The 18,381-nt window shown below is 41.8% G+C and overlaps 1 protein-coding gene across 15 annotated transcripts in view; it reads left to right on the plus strand.

Annotated features, from left to right (window-relative positions):
• The window catches only part of NEDD4L (NEDD4 like E3 ubiquitin protein ligase), a 325,991-nt gene that overhangs the window by 293,313 nt on the left and 14,297 nt on the right, over nt 1–18,381 (plus strand). For all 15 annotated transcript variants that reach the window (XM_084832979.1, XM_084832988.1, XM_084832980.1 and 12 more), the window contains 5 exons: nt 655–720; nt 2,396–2,625; nt 5,448–5,569; nt 8,560–8,630; nt 9,844–9,939. In XM_084832979.1, the coding sequence (XP_084689105.1) occupies nt 655–720; nt 2,396–2,625; nt 5,448–5,569; nt 8,560–8,630; nt 9,844–9,939 (585 nt within the window). The remainder of the gene's footprint in view (nt 1–654; nt 721–2,395; nt 2,626–5,447; nt 5,570–8,559; nt 8,631–9,843; nt 9,940–18,381) is intronic.

The raw sequence follows: 18,381 nt of genomic DNA on the forward strand, positions 1-18,381 counted from the left end.
ATTTGAAATGTACAGGTGCTTGGGCAGAGAATGGAAAACTCAGTTGTTTGGGTGAGTTATTGCAGTCACTCATCTTGTTTTAATGTGTATTTTGGTAAATCTGCTCTTAGCATAATAGGTTAATGATCTGCAAACAAGCAAGCAAGGGGTATCACCCACAGAATATTGTCCATCTGTTGTTCCCACTTCCTGTACCAGATGCCTCGCTCTCCTAATGGCATTCTGCCTTGATTAGCCATTGTAGTTAGAGTGGGAGTCCTACATTCAAATCCCTGCTCAACCGTGAAGGTCACCAGATGACCTTGGCCAGTTGCTATCTCCCAGCCTAACTAACCTCAAAGAGTTGCTGTGAGGATACGATTGTTAGAAGGGAGAGCCTTGTACATTGCTCTGATCTCTTTCCAGGAAGAATGGAATAGAAATTTCACTCATAACAATAATACCTGTGGGAGCCCAACAGAATGGGATTCCTCTAGGGTCTTATGGGCTGGTCTGCTTGGAAGAGCCACCCCTATGGGGTAGCTTTTGTGGTGGATGAATTGGGAGTGTTTAGGGGAGACTTAACTGAAGGAGATGTGGAAGCAAGGTGCCAATGAACACTTTATGTTGTCGTTTGATGCATTGTGCTAACAATATAGTACTCATCTCTTCCAGGCTGTTCCCTATTCCAGAGAGTTTAAACAGAAATATGACTACTTCAGGAAGAAATTAAAGAAACCAGTAAGTAATTGCTGATTATGTGTTGGAGTTCATTGCCTTGGGATAGGGAAAGGCAATCCAATAAGGAAACCACCTTTTAATTGTGTGGTGCATTGTAGCAATACACCATTTTTTCATACCTATCAACTGAACCTGACTATACAGGACTTGCCTTGGGTGGGGTGGGGGTTCCATGTGCCCCTGTATTTATCCAAAAAGCTCCCAGCTGTCCTCCACTTCCATTCAGCCAGGTCACTGGCCACCTCTAATCTCTCACCAAAGTGGGGGCTCACACAACCAAATGCAGCTGTTTGTCCCTGCTTTTTCAGTCACCAAGTGACAAACAGGTGTACGTTTCCCAGAATACTTGCAAGTCAACCTGTGTTGTTTTGGTGGGCAGTGTTCTACAGGGACAACATTTTGAAAAGCAGGGGCACTGAGAAGTTATTGATGGACAATTTTTAAAAAGTGGGTGTATATAAGGGAAATGCCTGAGAATGTGGGATAATTAAGAGATATGAACAAGGCAGAAAGCAAGGGGGAAGCAAACAAAAAGCAGGAAGGAACATCATACTGGGTTACAGAATGAATGAATGAATGAATAAATAAATATCTTATATTTGGAGCTTACTGGTGACCACACGTAGTGCATCCAGCTTATAAATTTTGTAAATTTAAAAATTTCATAGATTTAAAAATTTCTAAAAATACATACATACATACATAAACAAATTTTACATTTTAAAATTCTCTCTGTCCCTGTATGTAGACATTCTTAAATCTATAAGTGTTTTAAATTTTTAAATCTGTATAATTTATAAACTGGATGCGCTACTGGTGGTCCTTTGTTTTGTTTGGAGTGCTTACGCATCGCATCACCTGCATATCAGTTGATTCGGCTTACTGGTAATGTACCAGTATTTGAAAGAGTAGAAGGCCACGGTCTAGTGATAAATTTTGAAGTGCAGGTGCTCATCGTGACAATCCCCATAGCCACATCCCCAAGGGTGGTCCAAAAATTCAGGCAGTTGTGTTGATTCATAAGAACAAAAAAATTCTAGCAATTTTCATCTCCACCAGGAGAAGGTCTTTTCCAAAGCTAATGGGTCTTAATTGCCCGTGCAAGACCAACCACCCCCAAAGTAATTTGCATTACAACAGGGACAACATATTGTTGCTGGGAAAATTCATTTCCCCCCAGCTACTGCGAGTATTGCAGCTAAGCTTAGGGAAAGTGGAGGGGGGTGGCAGATCATGTCAGCATCCCTGCTCATAAAAAAGTGCCAGTGCTGTGTCTCTGCGAGCCGTGGTTCCACTACACCACTGGTAAAAGGTCTGCTGGAGGTGATTTCCCTGCCTACAAAGAGGGGCAGCTCAAACAGGTCCCGGAGACTTACCACCTGGCCCCCAGCATAGTCCTTGATCCCAAAGAATCCCCTTCACTATTACCTATATTCTCCCATAGAAGCCAAGACACAGGCTAAGGGAAGTGTGTTGATGAACTGTTGGGTAAGGAAAGGAAACCAGCCAATACTGTTTCTCTCAATTTATTTTTTAGTTGGCTGTTTTGGGCCACCATATCCTAGAGAAAGAAACTGTGTCTGATTTATGTTTCTCCCTTCTTAACGTTAGAAGTAGTGAATGTTAAGTTGAATGTATTCAAACCAATATATGAAATATGCTTCTCTCCATGAAGGCTGATATACCAAACAGATTTGAGATGAAACTCCACAGAAATAACATTTTTGAAGAATCATATAGAAGAATCATGTCCGTGAAGAGACCGGATGTCTTAAAAGCCAGACTCTGGATAGAGTTTGAGTCGGAAAAGGGCCTTGACTATGGAGGTGTGGCCAGGGAATGGTTCTTCCTCTTGTCCAAGGAAATGTTCAACCCTTATTATGGCCTCTTTGAATATTCAGCAACGTAAGTGTATTATGTATGAAATGCATTCCTTTTGTAAGTTAGTCTAACTCAGCCTTCCCCAACCCGGTGTCTTCCAGATGTGTTGGACTACAACTCCCATAATTCCCAGCAAGCATGGCCAGTGGCTGTACTGGCTGGGAATTATGGTAGTCCAACACATCTGGGGAGCACCAGGGGCAGTATCCAACAATGTCATTCCACTAACACAAATTATGTTGCCCTAGCATAAGCGAGTTCTAGCACAACTCCAGTAGCATTCGCTCATGCAATGGGGTTCTCCAAAAAACTTATCGTACAAGCTAATACTCTTGGCATTGCGCTAGAGGTCCCTTACACTAGTGTAATATAATTTGCTTTAATGGAATTACATTGCTGAATACTGCCCCAAGTTGAGGAAGGCTTGTCTAACTCAATACAATCAAAAACCCGCATGGGATTATTTCTTGTTCTACATCCATCTCTCTGTATTCACAAATAATAAGCTTGTTCAACTGAAGATATGTCCTATCGCACTTTGAGCAGTTCATTTTATTATAGGTTACTGCACATGATCAGCCTCCCTAGCTTCTCCTTATTTTTGTTTGCATATTTAAATTAAACAGTCTGGTTTTTTGAGCCAAGGACCAGCTGCTTTCACTGGATTCGTCTTTGTAGTTTGCCATGAGGAGCTACTGTAGTATTGCTAGAGGAGAAAACAATTCTAAAGTAACATCTCATGTTAGGAAATAAGCACTGGAAACACAGTTTTGGGGAGAAGACTGATGTACCCTGTATAGAGTGACATGGCCAGTCTGGAAGCGTTCCACTGTGTTCAATCCAAATGTACCTCCAAGCTCAAGGGGAGTTGTCGGGGGATGGAAGCAAACTGTTTGCAGCAGAAGTGAGCCATGTACAGTACTGATTGGCTGCCTCCCCCCCCAACACACATACACCCCATGCAAAAATCTAAAAAAAAAAAAACAACCCTTCCCTTCCACTTAATGGAATCGTTTTTCATTTTCTTTTAATTTAATAAGGTCATGAATGAATGAATGAATGAATGAATGAATAGATGAACACCTTTAACAAAAACAGGATAGGTAGAGAACCCTCCAAATGTCTGTGGGGGTGGAGAGTCAAGAAGACTGATGGTTGAGCATTTGATATGCTTCTATACATATCTGTATAGGTGAATGATGCCTCTCCAGCTACATGGAGATTTACCAGCACAAGCCTTGCTTAAAATGAAAGAGAGCTGCCCCAAAGCCCATCTGTGGTCTTGAAAATGTTCTGTTCAGTTCAGTGGGGTTTGTGCTGGAAATGTTCCTAGTGGAAGAGGCCCGTGCTCCACTTCTGTCTGTGAAATTCCATAGCGGTAGACATGTTGGTTTGTTACAGAAAAAACAAAGAGTAGTGTTGTGGTACCTTAAAGATTAATACATTTATTGTGGTGTAAGTTTATAGGCATTACAGCCCATTTCATCAGTTACGTGAAGTGTATCCTCAGTTGGCAGGTACACATACAAGTACACACACGTACATACGTATGTACGTACCTACAGGAAAAGAAGCTGTAAATAAAATGCCATGAAATGCAAGATGTACAAGCCCTGTTCAGGCATTCCCTTACTGAGTAGGTCAAACACGTGAGGAGGGAGAGCACTCCAGCCCTGTCCCGCTCCCTCATTGTTTTTGTCACCCTCAACTCACGGGGAGTGACTGTTTGAAAAGGAGAGCCTCCTCTGTCCATGAAGACTCTTCACACAAGCCAGAATGCTGGAAAATCCACATTCTGGCTTGCATGAAAAGCCACCACAGATAGAAGTGACTCTCCTCTTCAGACTGTTATCCTCCATATGTTAAGAGTGAAAAACACAATGAGGGAGAGGGGTGGGACTGGAGTGCCCTCCCTCCTCATGTGTTTGATCTACCCGGTAAATGAACCCCTGAATAGGGCTACAGTTTGACCCAGTTTGCACTTAACACTGATTCATGGATTAATTAACCCACGGTTAGACAGAAGCAAGCAAGCTTTCACTTTGCTTCTGCTTACAGAACAACCCAGGAATGCCCCATTCATGGGTTGTTTCTTGCAATGTTTGAACCCAGAACTCTTGGCTGTTGAGGGACAAACAACTTAGACTTTAACCCCAGAGTTCTGGGCTCAGATGTCACATCAAACAATGGGTGTTCCTGGGTTGCTTGCTAAAAAGGATGCAAAATGGAAGCAGTGAGCGTGCAGGAGGCACTGAACGTTCTCACTTTGGTGCAGCCCTGAATAACTCTGGTATGTATCAAATCAGCTATATCTCCCAAGGAATGTGACAAAGGAATAGTTTGCTGTTTCTAGAAATGTGCGAAGAAGCAACGTTCATGTTCACCCAGATTCTCCAAACATCGGCTCACTGCTCATCTCTCCTCAATTTGCATTCACAGATGCGATCTCTGTTCATTTTGCGCAAATGAGAAATTGTGCAAAACAAATGCAATTGAGCATGAAACCTGCACAAAAAGGCCTCACATTTGCACAAATTTTCCCCATAGGCTGAAGCATGAAAAGGCACAGTTTTAAAGTCACGCAATTGCAAATTGTTTTCTCATCAAAATTTACATATTTTTTTAATGCAAGTGGATGTTCGAGAAGCTGCTAACATTTTCAGAGAATGCATTCTCCTGCTCGCGCTCTTGTTCGGGGTTGTGAACAGGCCGTGCTTGCATGTTTTGCGAGCAGAAACAAAATTCTCGCACATCCCTAGCTGCTTCTTTGACGGAAAATGAAAATCAAACATACGTGATGCCAATTTCTACTCCTTTCCTTTTTCTTCTTTTCTTTTTAAATTAAGGGACAACTACACTCTACAGATCAATCCTAATTCGGGTCTTTGTAATGAAGACCATTTGTCTTACTTCACCTTTATTGGACGAGTCGCTGGACTGGCAGTGTATCATGGGAAGCTTTTAGATGGTGAGTTATATGAGAGTGTGTGACCATAAAAGTATGTCATAACATTGCTTAAAAACTACAGTGCCCTAAATTGTATTCTTTTTGTGCTTTACAATCATACTGCTTAATGCTGGCCTTTTCTTGGAGTAAAATACAATGAGTGATGCAGATTAGTTCAGAGGTTCTATGAATAGTAATAGCTTTCCTTCCTATAAATGTTGTGTAAAAGCAATGAACTTATTAAAGTTGTGCAGCATCTGTGTAAACATGCCATTGCTGTACCAAATTGATGTTTTCCCTCCATGTGCCACTTTTGAAAATTTGTTGTCTATCCCTGCACTGCACACACCTGAAGCGAGATTCCCCCCCCCTCTTTTTTTCCTGAGCTGCATTTACTGAAATATTTTTAACATCTCTGCAAGGATAACCAAAACCCCTCACTGGAGAGGAGTCTTTACGTGCCTCTCCCGTAGGCCCTTGCTATCCTGCCATTGTACGTATGGCCCAGTGACAGGAAACAGAATGACCTTGCTCTCAGTTGTTTAACTAGTCTGTAGAAGAGAGAATGTTGGCAGGTGTAGCTTGTCATGCAGCAGGGAGAGAAGCTGTATGTGTTGAAATCTCCTCTTCAACACAATGATTAAGGCAGGATCGGTCCTGGGGTCCCAGTCCAAGCCTTCAGGTTTCCCCAGATAGCCGTGCCCCCTTTCCCCAGCCACTGATTGTTTGGGGGTTTCCTAGCTTTTATGCAGCTTCCCCTCATTCTAAAAGCTTGAAATGTCTCTCCTAAGGCTTAGTTGCTGGCAGGAAGAGCTTTAAGCTAAAATATGCTGGTATGTTTGGTACTTTAGCCCTGTCCCTTTGGCCTTCAACCCCATGCACCACTGGAATGCAACCCCCAAGAGCTTTTCCAAAACAGAATTCAGCACTCAGGCTGATAGAGGTTCAGCACTCCTGGAATAAAGGACTGGAACCACCATTTCCTTTTTTGCCTAAAATCATCCAATTATTTCACTTCCCCTTGACGTTGACCTCCATATGGAAAAGAGTGTCCTTTTTTTGTAAATAAGGTACCCTTCATTAAATGGCAACTATGTACACATTTTCCCCCAAAAATCACCCCAGAAAAATTGTAGGGGAAGGTTTAACCCTCCGGTTCTGGAGCACATGGTCCTGATCTGAATTAGGGTTGCACGTACTAACATGAGAGTAAAATGTAAGCCAGGCCTCAGCTACACAATTAGTGCAATGTGTAGTTTGGCTCTTACATGCAAGGAGAACTTCTGACTAAGCTTAAGTGTGTTTGGCAGCAAGCAAGCATTCTGGGGACTTTTGAAGGGCCTACTACCAACTTGCTCTTCCCAGGGCCAATTAGATGGCGGTGGCAGGGAAGGGATGGCTTTTCCACACATTTTGTATCCGCTGCTAATAGCCTGTCTTGCAGAATGAAATTCTAACAAATTTTTCTAACAATAAAAAGTGACAGGCAATTTGAAGCTGGTGGTGATCAGCTGAAAAAGGTGCCAAGGCATCTTTTAAACTTGGATCATCCACAATATACATTTTTGTTTTTGAAGCCATTTTGCTCTTGAATTTTGCCGTAATAGGGGATATCTCATACTTCCAAATTTGAAGAAAAGAAGGATTGCTTTTCTTTTCTTTTCACACAGTGAGGGGGTAGCTTGTTGTTTATTGAATCTTTGCTCATACATTGTAGAGCGCACTCCTAAGTCCTAATAGAAATTGTTCACATCCTTAAGGATCTTCTAAAAAGGCACTTCATTGAGTTTTCTAGCATGTACATTTTGTTAATCATTTAATCAGTTAAGAGCCAGCCAAGTAATCAATTTTTAATCTGTTGAAAGCTTTACATTTAGCTGCATTAAGTCCATGTATCACTTTGGAATGGAGTTTGTGCAACAGAGTCAAAGAATCAGACACTGTGCATTTAGAAGTACTTCTCTTCCCTGCCTGTATTAGGGAGGTGTACTGGATAGAGTATTTTGACATGGATCAAGGACACCCAGGCTTAAATTCCCCGGTCACCAACGTAGCATACTTAGTGAACCTGGGCAGTCATTGTAGCTCCGTTCAGGCATCACAGCAAGCCATGGTTTGTACTAACCTTGTTGTTTAGAACCCATGGTTTATACTTCCAAACAATCTGGCAGACCAGAGGGGGTTTTGTGGCTTATCAACTTTCATTTTCTGTTTGGTCAGCACTACAGCCACAGTGGTTTGTCAATTGAGACAATATGCCATATCATAATTACCACAAACAATAGTTTCAGATTCTTGTTTGAAACCATTGGTGGTGAACTTGGGCATCATGCCAAACCCCATAGTTAAGCTTCCTTAATCTCAGTTTGTAGTTCAAAATACCTATGGGGCACCAGGAGAGGAGGGGGCACCAGGTTGTGTACCCCTGGTTTAGCATTGCCTGCAAACTGGACCATTATGTGTAATGATAAAAGCTAAATATGTGTACTTGATTCTGGCAAGGTGAATTGTACTCAGTGATGTTTACACTCAGTTCTTCAAGAGCGATTTTGGGGAGGAGGATCAAGAAAACAAGTCCAATGATGTTGGTGGTGAGGGCGGTATGGGAGACAGATGAGAGCAATGCAGTTTCAGGAATAACAATACTCTTGACCAGGATATTTCCAAAGGTTTAGTGCTATGAGTGCTGTGTATAACAGCTCTTGCTTTCACTTTGGGGCCATTCACTCAGTGGGTTGGTAATCCCTATCAACTGTTCTGTGTCTCCAGTTATTGTTTGCATATATTACCCCTATAATGACTATTGGTGATGATAACTTTAACATTTTGCTTGATAGTCTACCATCATATTTTTGTCTTGTCTTTCATTGACAGTGACATTTTTAGCTTTGACAATAAGGAAGGGGAAGGATATGGGCCAGCATTCATAGGTTTTTCTCCTTTCCTTATTATATTGCTCTTGTGAGAGGCAGCCATTTTAATTAAACTTTGTTACTTTGTTTTGTGCACAGGTTTCTTCATTAGGCCTTTTTACAAGATGATGCTGGGGAAACCAATAACCCTGAAAGACATGGAGTCGGTGGTAAGTGAACACTGAGAAGCTTATTACTGTGTTCAATTATGCGCATTTCTTCTTCTCTGGGGAAATTATTAAAAGCCAATATTCCCTGGAAGCGTTACAGTTTCAGGCACAAGGCTAGCGCTGTGAGACCTGGGGACAAATGTGCTGCTTAGATTTTATTTTTTAATTCTTTAATGTAGCATTTTCACCCATCAAGGTAGCAATTTGAAGCCCTGAATGCAATTAGATTCAACAGGAAGAGAAACATTAATGCAATTATTTGTAGTTGGTTTAAAAATATTTTTAATTGTTTTTTATTTAATTATTTTTTCTTTTGAATTGAAAATTTGGCGGCTGCCTCAAGCAGTTCTATTAGAAAAAATATAAACATGCTGGGTTTTATTAAATAAATGTAAGATTATTTAAATAAGGGGTGAAGAAGGTAATCGTTGTTCTCAACCTCAGGAAATATTTGTGTGTATTGGTACCTGTTAGAGCAGCCTTCCCCAACCAGTGCCTTCCAGATGTGCTGGAATACAACTCCCAACATCCCCCAGCCAACAAAAAGGCAAACTTAAAGTAGAATAAAAGGTCTGCTAGAGAGCGGGGAAGGATATGGGCCAGCATTCATAGGTTTTTCTCATTTTTAATTTACAGAGGTACCATAACAAAAAACCCTTACATTCAGCTAAGGAGAGAGCTTGATATATAGGCTTGCCATAAATCTTGGTAAGCTTCAAATTTCAGTTATTGATTATATGTACCTCATTTATATGTGGCAAGTGAGGATAGGTCTTCCATCCATTGGTGGACTGCAAATCCTTAATATGATCAATGGTAAATGAAGGTAGCATATGAATACTTCAGAAAAGCCAAGGTATAAGAATAATAGGGGGGACTCACTTGGTACGTTCACATGGTGAATATCATGTGATCGCCATATTGCATTCCTGTTGAGGGCACATGATCAAAGGACCGTTTCTTTACTGACACATGCTGGAAGTTCCAAATGGCCAGTCTACCATGTGGGAATTGCAATGGCCATGTGAGAAAACCTGGGGTCTCTGGCAGTCAGGGATCCTCAGCACTCATCTTTGCTTTGCTGTGAGATACTTTGAGAGTACTCTACGTATGCCAAGAGCATACCTAAGTGAACTCAAGTGGAGTGTACCTTATAACAGATATGTTGCATTTTCAAAAAGTGATTAATGGGAAGCAATGCTGTTTACTATAGGACAGTGAATATTACAATTCCTTGAAATGGATCCTGGAAAACGACCCTACAGAATTGGATCTCATGTTTTGCATAGATGAAGAAAACTTCGGACAGGTACGTAGGACTTACTCCAATAGATTGCTTTCATTGTTATCTAAGATGTTGGCCTGTACGTATAAGTACATATTTAACATCACAATATAGGCCACTGTAGAGTATGCCTGCCCCTAAGAATATATAGACTGGCACCAGTTACAGGTCTTAAGACTTTCTTGAGCACATTTAAACAAAAACTGTTTTGTGATTTATTTATTTTTACATATATACATCAATAAAAAGGGCTGGGTGTTTGTTTTTTAAGATAACTTGATTTGCATTTTGATGAGATTATTGATTTAAAGAAGGTTTTCCTGCTGTAGCTGAGTTCTTGACCTGCAAAGTTTTCATATGTTAAATTTAAATTAACTTTGTTTTAACTTGGCTTCTAACACAAATCTAGATTTGTTGGGAAATGTGTTAGGGGTTTTTTTTTTTTAATAATCTCTCTCATGAAGAGTCTTCTATACATGACACACAAAACATGATAGGAGCTCACCTGAGCTGATTCTAATGTTAGTCCGACTTAAGTCCCATTCATTTCAATGGGTCTACTCTAAGTAGGACTAATATCGGATACAACCCAATTTCATGTATGAAAATGGCTTTGATGTGTAATCCTCAGGCTGCTATTATCTCAGCATCCATGTTCCTGTGAACCAGCCGTAGGTCTGAGAAAAGCATTAAAAGACGTGCTAGTCAGAAGGTGCTTAGCAACTCCTTATCAACAAGAGCGGCAGTCACAGCTGATTAAACCTGCTGTTGGCCTCCAAAAAGAGGCTATTATACAATCCTTATTGGGAAAATGTTATGGTTGTAATAGAGGAAAAAGAGGCTTAGTTTTAATCATGGTGTCAGAGAGTGGGAAAGCATATTCCAAATTTCCTGATGAAGGCCTTTTTGTAGAAGATGGGAGTGAATGGTAGATGTACATCAGTGAAAAGTTTTTGCATCACTTTTGCCTTGCTTTGCAGCTGTAGTCGCCAGATAATTGACTTTTTAATGCCTTCGAGAGAGTGTCAGATTTCTTTCAAAGGATTCCAACTAACCACAGCAATCTTCAGGAGCATTCCTTTTAACAATGGAGTAGTTCTACAGACTTCAGTAGAAATACAGTCTGTGAAAAGTGTTGTTGAATGCCCCTGTCCTCACTATTAGAATGATTTGACATATCTTTGCACATTGAGAGGAGAAACACCATACTTTGCCATCTTGTATCAACAAAGGTGTTGGGGCCCCAATTCCTATACTGTGTTCTGGCTTCGTTTGTTCAGATTAGCCCAGAGTATGGGAAACAAACAGAATGAACTTGAACTCTTAATACAGGAGGGAAATTATGACTTGATAGGTATAACTGAGACTTGGTGGGATGACTCTCATGACTGGAATACAGCAGTTGAAGGATATAACTTGTTCAAAAAGAACAGGAGGAACAGAAAGGGAGGCGGGGTTGCACTGTATGTGAAAAATACATATCTCTGCACAGAAATACAGGAGGAGGAGCTTGGTAGCCCCATCGAGAGCATCTGGGTTGAAATAAATGGAGCAAAGAATAAAAGGAACCTGGTGGTCGGAGTCTACTACCGGCCACCCAATCAAGGAGAAGCCAAGGATGAAACTTTTGAAAAGCAAATAGCCAATGTTTTAAGGAAGCATGATGTAGTAGTAATGGGGGACTTCAATTTCCCCGATATTTGTTGGGAGACAAATTCTGCAAAACATGGCCCCTCCAGGAAATTCCTGACTTGTGTGGCGGATAACTTCCTCCTACAGAAAGTAGAGGAAGGAACTAGAGGATCGGCTATCCTTGACTTGATCCTAACCAACAGAGATGACTTAGTGGATAAAGTAGCAGTTACAGGAACTCTGGGGGAAAGCGACCATGTTGTACTTGAGTTCTTGGTTCTAAGGGAAGCAAAAGCCGAGTGTACTCAAACGCGTACCCTGGATTTTAGGAAAGCTGATTTTAATAAACTCAGAACAATGATCAGTAAGGTCCCATGGCAAACAATGCTAGCGAGAAAAGGAGTCCAAGATGGGTGGGAACTTTTAAAAAAGGAAATTCTCAAGGCACAATCACAAACAATTCCAACAAGAAGAAAAGGTGGAAGACAACAGAAGAAGCCAATGTGGCTTCACAAAAAGCTTAGGGATGACCTGAAAACAAAAAAGGACACATATAAGAAGTGGAAAGAAGGCCAAGTAACAAAGGAAGAGTACAGGCAGGTAGCACAGAATTGCAGGGATGGCGTCAGGAAGGCTAAAGCGGAGAACGAGGTGAGGTTAGCGAGGGATGCTAAAAACAACAAAAAGGCTTTCTTCAGCTACGTGCATAGTAAAAGGCAGAGGAAAGAAATGGTTGTTCAGCTATTAAATAAGGATGGCAAAATGATAACAGATGACAAAGAAAAGGCAGAGGTGCTCAATTCCTACTTTGGCTCAGTCTTCTCCCAAAAGAGGGTCTATGACCCCCCTGGCAAAGGCGAAGTACAGGCTGAAGGGGCAGGATTGCAGCTTGAGATCGACAGGCATATGGTCAAGGAACACCTCATTACTTTGAATGAGTTCAAATCTCCAGGGCCAGATGAACTGCATCCTAGAGTAATAAAGGAACTGGCAGAAGAACTCTCAGAACCGCTGTCTATTCTCTTTGAGAAATCATGGAGGACCGGGGAAGTGCCAGATGACTGGAGGAGGGCTAACGTTGTCCCTATCTTCAAAAAGGGTAAAAAGGAGGAACCTGGGAACTACAGACCAGTCAGTCTGACATCAATCCCTGGGAAAATTCTGGAGCAGATCATAAAGCAATCCATCTGGAAGCACCTTGACAACAATGCCGTGATTACTCGAAGCCAACATGGATTTGTCAAAAACAAGTCCTGCCAGACAAATCTGATCTCATTTTTTGATCAAGTCACCTCCCTTGTAGACCGTAGGAATGCTGTAGACATTCCTACATTAGACATTCCTGAAGACATTCCTGTAGACATTCCTGAAGTCGAATACCTCGACTTCAGCAAAGCTTTCGACAAAGTGCCCCATGATATCCTGATGAGCAAACTTGCTCGAAGTGGGCTAGATGAAACAACGATCATGTGGATCCACAGTTGGCTACAGAATCGGACTCAAAGAGTGCTTATCAATGGGACCTTCTCAAGCTGGGGAGAGGTAACGAGCGGGGTACCGCAGGGCTCAGTCCTGGGCCCAGTGCTCTTCAACATTTTTATTAATGACTTGGAGGAGGAGGTGCAGGGAATGCTGATCAAATTTGCAGATGACACAAAATTGGGAGGGATAGCTAATACTTTGGAAGACAGAAACAAAATTCAAAGTGATCTGGATAGACTGGAGTGCTGGGCAGAAAACAACAGAATGGCATTTAATAGGGACAAATGCCAAGTTCTGCACCTAGGAAAAAGAAACCAAATGCACAGTTACAAGATGGGGGATACGTGGCTCAACCACACTACGAGCGAGAAGGATCTTGGAATTGTCGTCGATCACAAGCTGAATATGAGCCAACAATGTGATGTGGCTGCAAAAAAGGCAAATGCTATTTTGGGCTGCATTAATAGAAGCATCGCTTCCAAATCCCGGGAAGTACTAGTTCCCCTCTACTCAGCACTGGTTAGGCCTCATCTGGAGTACTGTGTCCAGTTCTGGGCACCACACTTTAAGAAGGATGCAGACAAGCTGGAGAGGGTTCAAAGGAGGGCAACAAAGATGATCAGGGGACTGGAAACAAAGCCCTATGAAGAGAGACTGAAAGAACTGGGCATGTTTAGCCTTGAGAAGAGAAGACTGAGGGGAGATATGATAGCACTCTTCAAGTACTTGAAAGGTTGTCACAGAGAAGAAGGCCAGGATCTCTTCTTGATCATCCCAGAGTGCAGGACACGGAATAATGGGCTCAAGTTACAGGAAGCCAGATTCCGGCTGAACATCAGGAAAAACTTCCTGAGTGTCAGAGCAATACGGCAATGGAACCAATTACCTGGGGAGGTGGTGGGCTCTCCCACACTGGAGGCCTTTAAGACGAGGCTGGACAGCCATTTGTCAGGGATGCTCTGACTTGGATTCCTGCATTGAGCAGGGGGTTGGACTCGATGGCCTTGTAGGCCCCTTCCAACCCTACTATTCTATGATTCTATGAGATCATGAGGTTCCTGGTACAAATAATAGAAATCCACAATTTTGTATTTTACTTTAAATGATTGCCATAATAACTTTTAATTACGAATACTTAACTTATACTTACGAATACTTATGAATTTTCCCATAATGATCAGAGAACAAAAAATAACAGCAAATTCAAAACATATATGTTTGTTAACCGTAGCCTTCCCAGAACTTTCATTTTATTTTCATTAAGAGCTGAAGTGGAAACCTTGTCCAAATGGATTCCTGCTAGTAGAAGTGAGATGTAATTCAGGAGATAAAATCCTAACCAGTTTTATTTGTTTGCAAAATTAGAAATGTACTGACAGATCTTACAGTTCAGCATAGCTGCTGAAGTGAACCAGTAGACTACAACTCACCCACTTTAGAGACGTTCTGTTAGCTTTAATGAAGGAACTAATATGAAGTAAATGGGTTTTAGATTGCAATCTAAGGCATGATGTACAAACTAGTGAAAGGAAAGGAAAGGTTCCTCCTGCGCAAGCACCGAGTCATTGCTGACTCCTAGAGAGACACTGCTTGCGCTGGCGTTTTCATGGCAGACTGTAGTGGGGTGGTTTGCCATTGCCTTCCCCAGTCGTGACTACCTTTCCCCCAGCAAGCTGGGCACTCATTTTACCGACCTCGGAAGGATGGAAGGCTGAATCGACCTGAGCTGGCTACCTGGGACCCGGCTTCCGCTGGGATCAAACTCAGGTCGTGGGGAGAGTTTCAGTTGCAATACTGCCGCCTACCACTCTGCGCCACACGAGGCTCTAAACTAGTGAAACATACCACCAAATGTTCAACAGAAATCACTTACAGCTAAATGAGAAAGCGAAAGGCAGACCACCTTCCCTTCCTTGTTACTATCTAGCTTTGCCCTATTTTCTTTTTTTTCCCATTCTCCCCAAATTCCTCTGAGGCTCTGGGAAGATAAACAGACACATATGAGGTTTGGAATATGCACTGACGCCCTGTACACCATGTTTTTCCCTTCTGCTTAGAGGAATTGCATTTCATTTGGCTTGTTTGTTCTGTCTGTGCTACTCTCATGTCTTCCGGACACAATCTTGTGGCTTTGTTTCTTATGTGTGGTTTCTCCAGGTTAATTATTGCTGAACTCTTGCACATTAGATTAAGCTTTCATTAGTCTGCTACTTCCACTGTAATTCTCTGTAAACCTTTGCATCATTTTCCTTTTCATACTTTTAAGTGGCTTTTATAATATTTCTGTGGTCATATAATGAATGAATTAGAAACAGTGCATCGTATTATTCTCAAGTTTATTCTAAGCTTTTTTTCCATGTGGTGTTCCTCCCCCTCTTCCTAGTTGAATATGTTCTGGTAGAAAGTGTTCATACAGGCAGCACAGTAGATTAATCTCTATTTTGGTTTTCCTGGGGGCGGGGGGGGGGGGGCGGTGAGAAACCAGTCCACATTTTCCTTTAATTCTTCTACATTTGACATTCAGTCTTAACTGGACATGGGTGGAAGAGCAGCTTCTTTAAATCCAACACACAATTTTTTCAGATGGCCATCTAGTGTGTAGCCTCCAAATATTGCTAGTATATAGTCTTCATTTTTTTCAACACGGTTTAGTTTTGATAATAATGAATAGTAGCACCAGACTTGACAAAACAAATGTTTACTCATCGAGGAGGTGGGGAGCAGTGTCTGCACTCTTAATACTTGCCTTTTCCCTGACCTTATTTCTGTTTGTGTTCTGTCAGATCTCTCATTGCCAGTCTGTTACTAGGAACAGTAGTAATTTAGTCACAGAATTATGAAAAATAGAAGACCGGAAGGGACCTGTAGAGTTCTGTGTATCCATGATAGGTGACATAAAGATGCTACCTTTACGTGATTGGGTAGATGGATTTTGCCTGTGCTTAGTATCTTTTTCTAACTGTCTTTCTAGCTGATAGCCTGTTGAAAGTTAGTTGAGTAGTTTTCCTTCAAGGCTAATTAGAACCAACATATCTAGTGGTAAAGATGGGTCTGGGTGCACCAGTCTCTGCTGTAAAGCAACAGGGTTATTTGCAAGAGCCTAGTACTAGGCAGGCAGGACAACTGGCTTTGTCTGCCTGCTGCTTTTCCCATCTAACCACTTTCCCCCTAAGAGGGTTTCTCAGAAACTTGTTTGTTGCACTGAGTGGGGGAAAATGCAGGTGGGGAAGAGTTACGCGTGCACACACACACATCACATGTGCCTTCTTCAGTGAAAATTGCATACAGTACCACCACCACTTTGAAGCAGAGAAGTGGTGATGGCATTCCCAAGCCTTTGTTTCCCACCACAGACATGTAGTACAGCCCTTGTAACCCCGGAGGGGGTTTGCCTGCCCAGTATTATGTGGTTTCGCTTGCTTGCTTGCTTGCTTGCATGAATCATCTTGATCCATGTATCCTGTATGCACCTTTTTTGTGGTGCATCTGTTCTCTGCTATGATTCTCACATCATCTAAACACCTCTGTAGATGAGTCCTTGGTTCTCCAATGTGGTGCCCATGGGACTCAATGGGCCCGCTGACACCTCTCCTGGTGCTCACTAGGCTCCCTGCCCCTCCTGATTTACATTTTATTTCTTAATATTTTAAAATACAAAAAAAAAAAAAAACTGGGAGGCAGACATGCTTCAAAGTGAAGGGCTGCTTTTCAGTGCCATCTTTATTTGGGCTCAAAAGAGTGGTTTTCAGTTTGGGAGCTCAGATCTCACCTTGCCTTACTCTTAGGTTCTTGGGCATGTTACTTTACTTTTAATCTCACCACTTAGCCTTCTGGGAAATTGGGTTTTTTGACCACCCCTACCCACCATGGCAGCCATCTTGTCAGAGTATACACAACACTCCCAAAATTCCAAATGTGTCCACTAATCCAAAAGGATTGGAGACCTCTGGATTAGTCCATTTCAGAGAGATTTGAGAGTGCCACAAATGGGTAACAGAAGTTACCATGATTCCCTACACCTGAGAAGGCCTCAGCTCAAGTGAAATGTATGTCATAACGCAAATATGGTTCAAGGTTCAGGAAAGTGAGCATGCCATGAACATGAATCCCTCCAGTCACCAGGCAGACTTACCCTTTGAGAACAGGAAATCCCTTCCCAACTGTTAATATGATGAGTTGAAATCTTTAGCAAAACACAGTCTACCCAACCATGAAACAATCATTTTGGGGGGAGGGGCATTCTTCCCCCGCCATCCAGATAGGCCATTGCCAATATCAGATTACAATTCATCATATAGTACCATTCACAAATATATTCAAATTTTATGGGAGGGGGGATGGGTGCTTTGCTTCCATGATGGTTGTAAGGGGGCCTATCTCTTTCTACATCCACTTGTATCTTGAGTCAACCATTCTATGGATCATTCCAGTTGCTCTTGTTCATACTTGGTCCGACTTGTATTCTAGTCTGAATTTGTAGAATTACCTTATACTTGCAAATGGTTGTGAAAATTCCCTGATCCAGCATTTTACAGCTCAAGAGGAGCATAGGAGGCTGCCTTATACAGAGTTCAAACCATTGGGCCATCTAGTCCAGTACTGTCAACACTGGCTGGCAGCAGCTTTCCAGCGTTCCGGGCAGGAGATTTTCCTAACCAACCTGGAGATGCTGGGAATTGAACCTGGGACCTTCTGCCTGCAAAGTGTGTGCTCTACTACCGAACTACAGCTCCTCCCATGGGTTATCATTATCTTTAGATTACCTCTAGAGAAGTATTTTAGAATATTTCTACAGAAGTGGGTTATCCTAATCTTTAGATTACTTCTACATCTTTCATGTGGCTAATATAAACACCATAAGAGCCTTTCTGACGTAATGCTTCTTCTCCCTTTTGGTGAATACTTTGGAATAATTACACTGAAGCCATATACATCCAAAAGAAAAATCCTCACTGTTTTTGCAGGAAAAATATATGAGCAGAAGCTAATTCTGTTAATGGATCTTTCCTATAAAATTCACATGAATGTTTTTAATGTCATGCATATTCCTCCGTAGAATGTCACGCATATTGCACCACATCTTAAGATATGAATAAGATACTTTATGTTGAAAACATCCTTAATAGCCATTTCATACATTACCCAGAAGCGAACCCAGCTTTGCCCCTGAATGCATACTCAAACAGGTGAGCTGCAGGCAATTTCGACAGACATACCTGAATGATTCCTGTGTTTACAAACATATACTTTCATATCCCTACTTTACATATTTAGCTGTGTGTAAAGTGGCTTCCCAGCTGTCTAGTTTACATTACATAAACTCCTTGGGAAAGGAATCTGTCTTTTTTAATA

This window comes from Heloderma suspectum, chromosome 2 (assembly GCF_057233095.1).
Source record: "Heloderma suspectum isolate Gila_16-S chromosome 2, 16-S_ref, whole genome shotgun sequence".
Classification (NCBI taxonomy): domain Eukaryota; kingdom Metazoa; phylum Chordata; class Lepidosauria; order Squamata; family Helodermatidae; genus Heloderma; species Heloderma suspectum.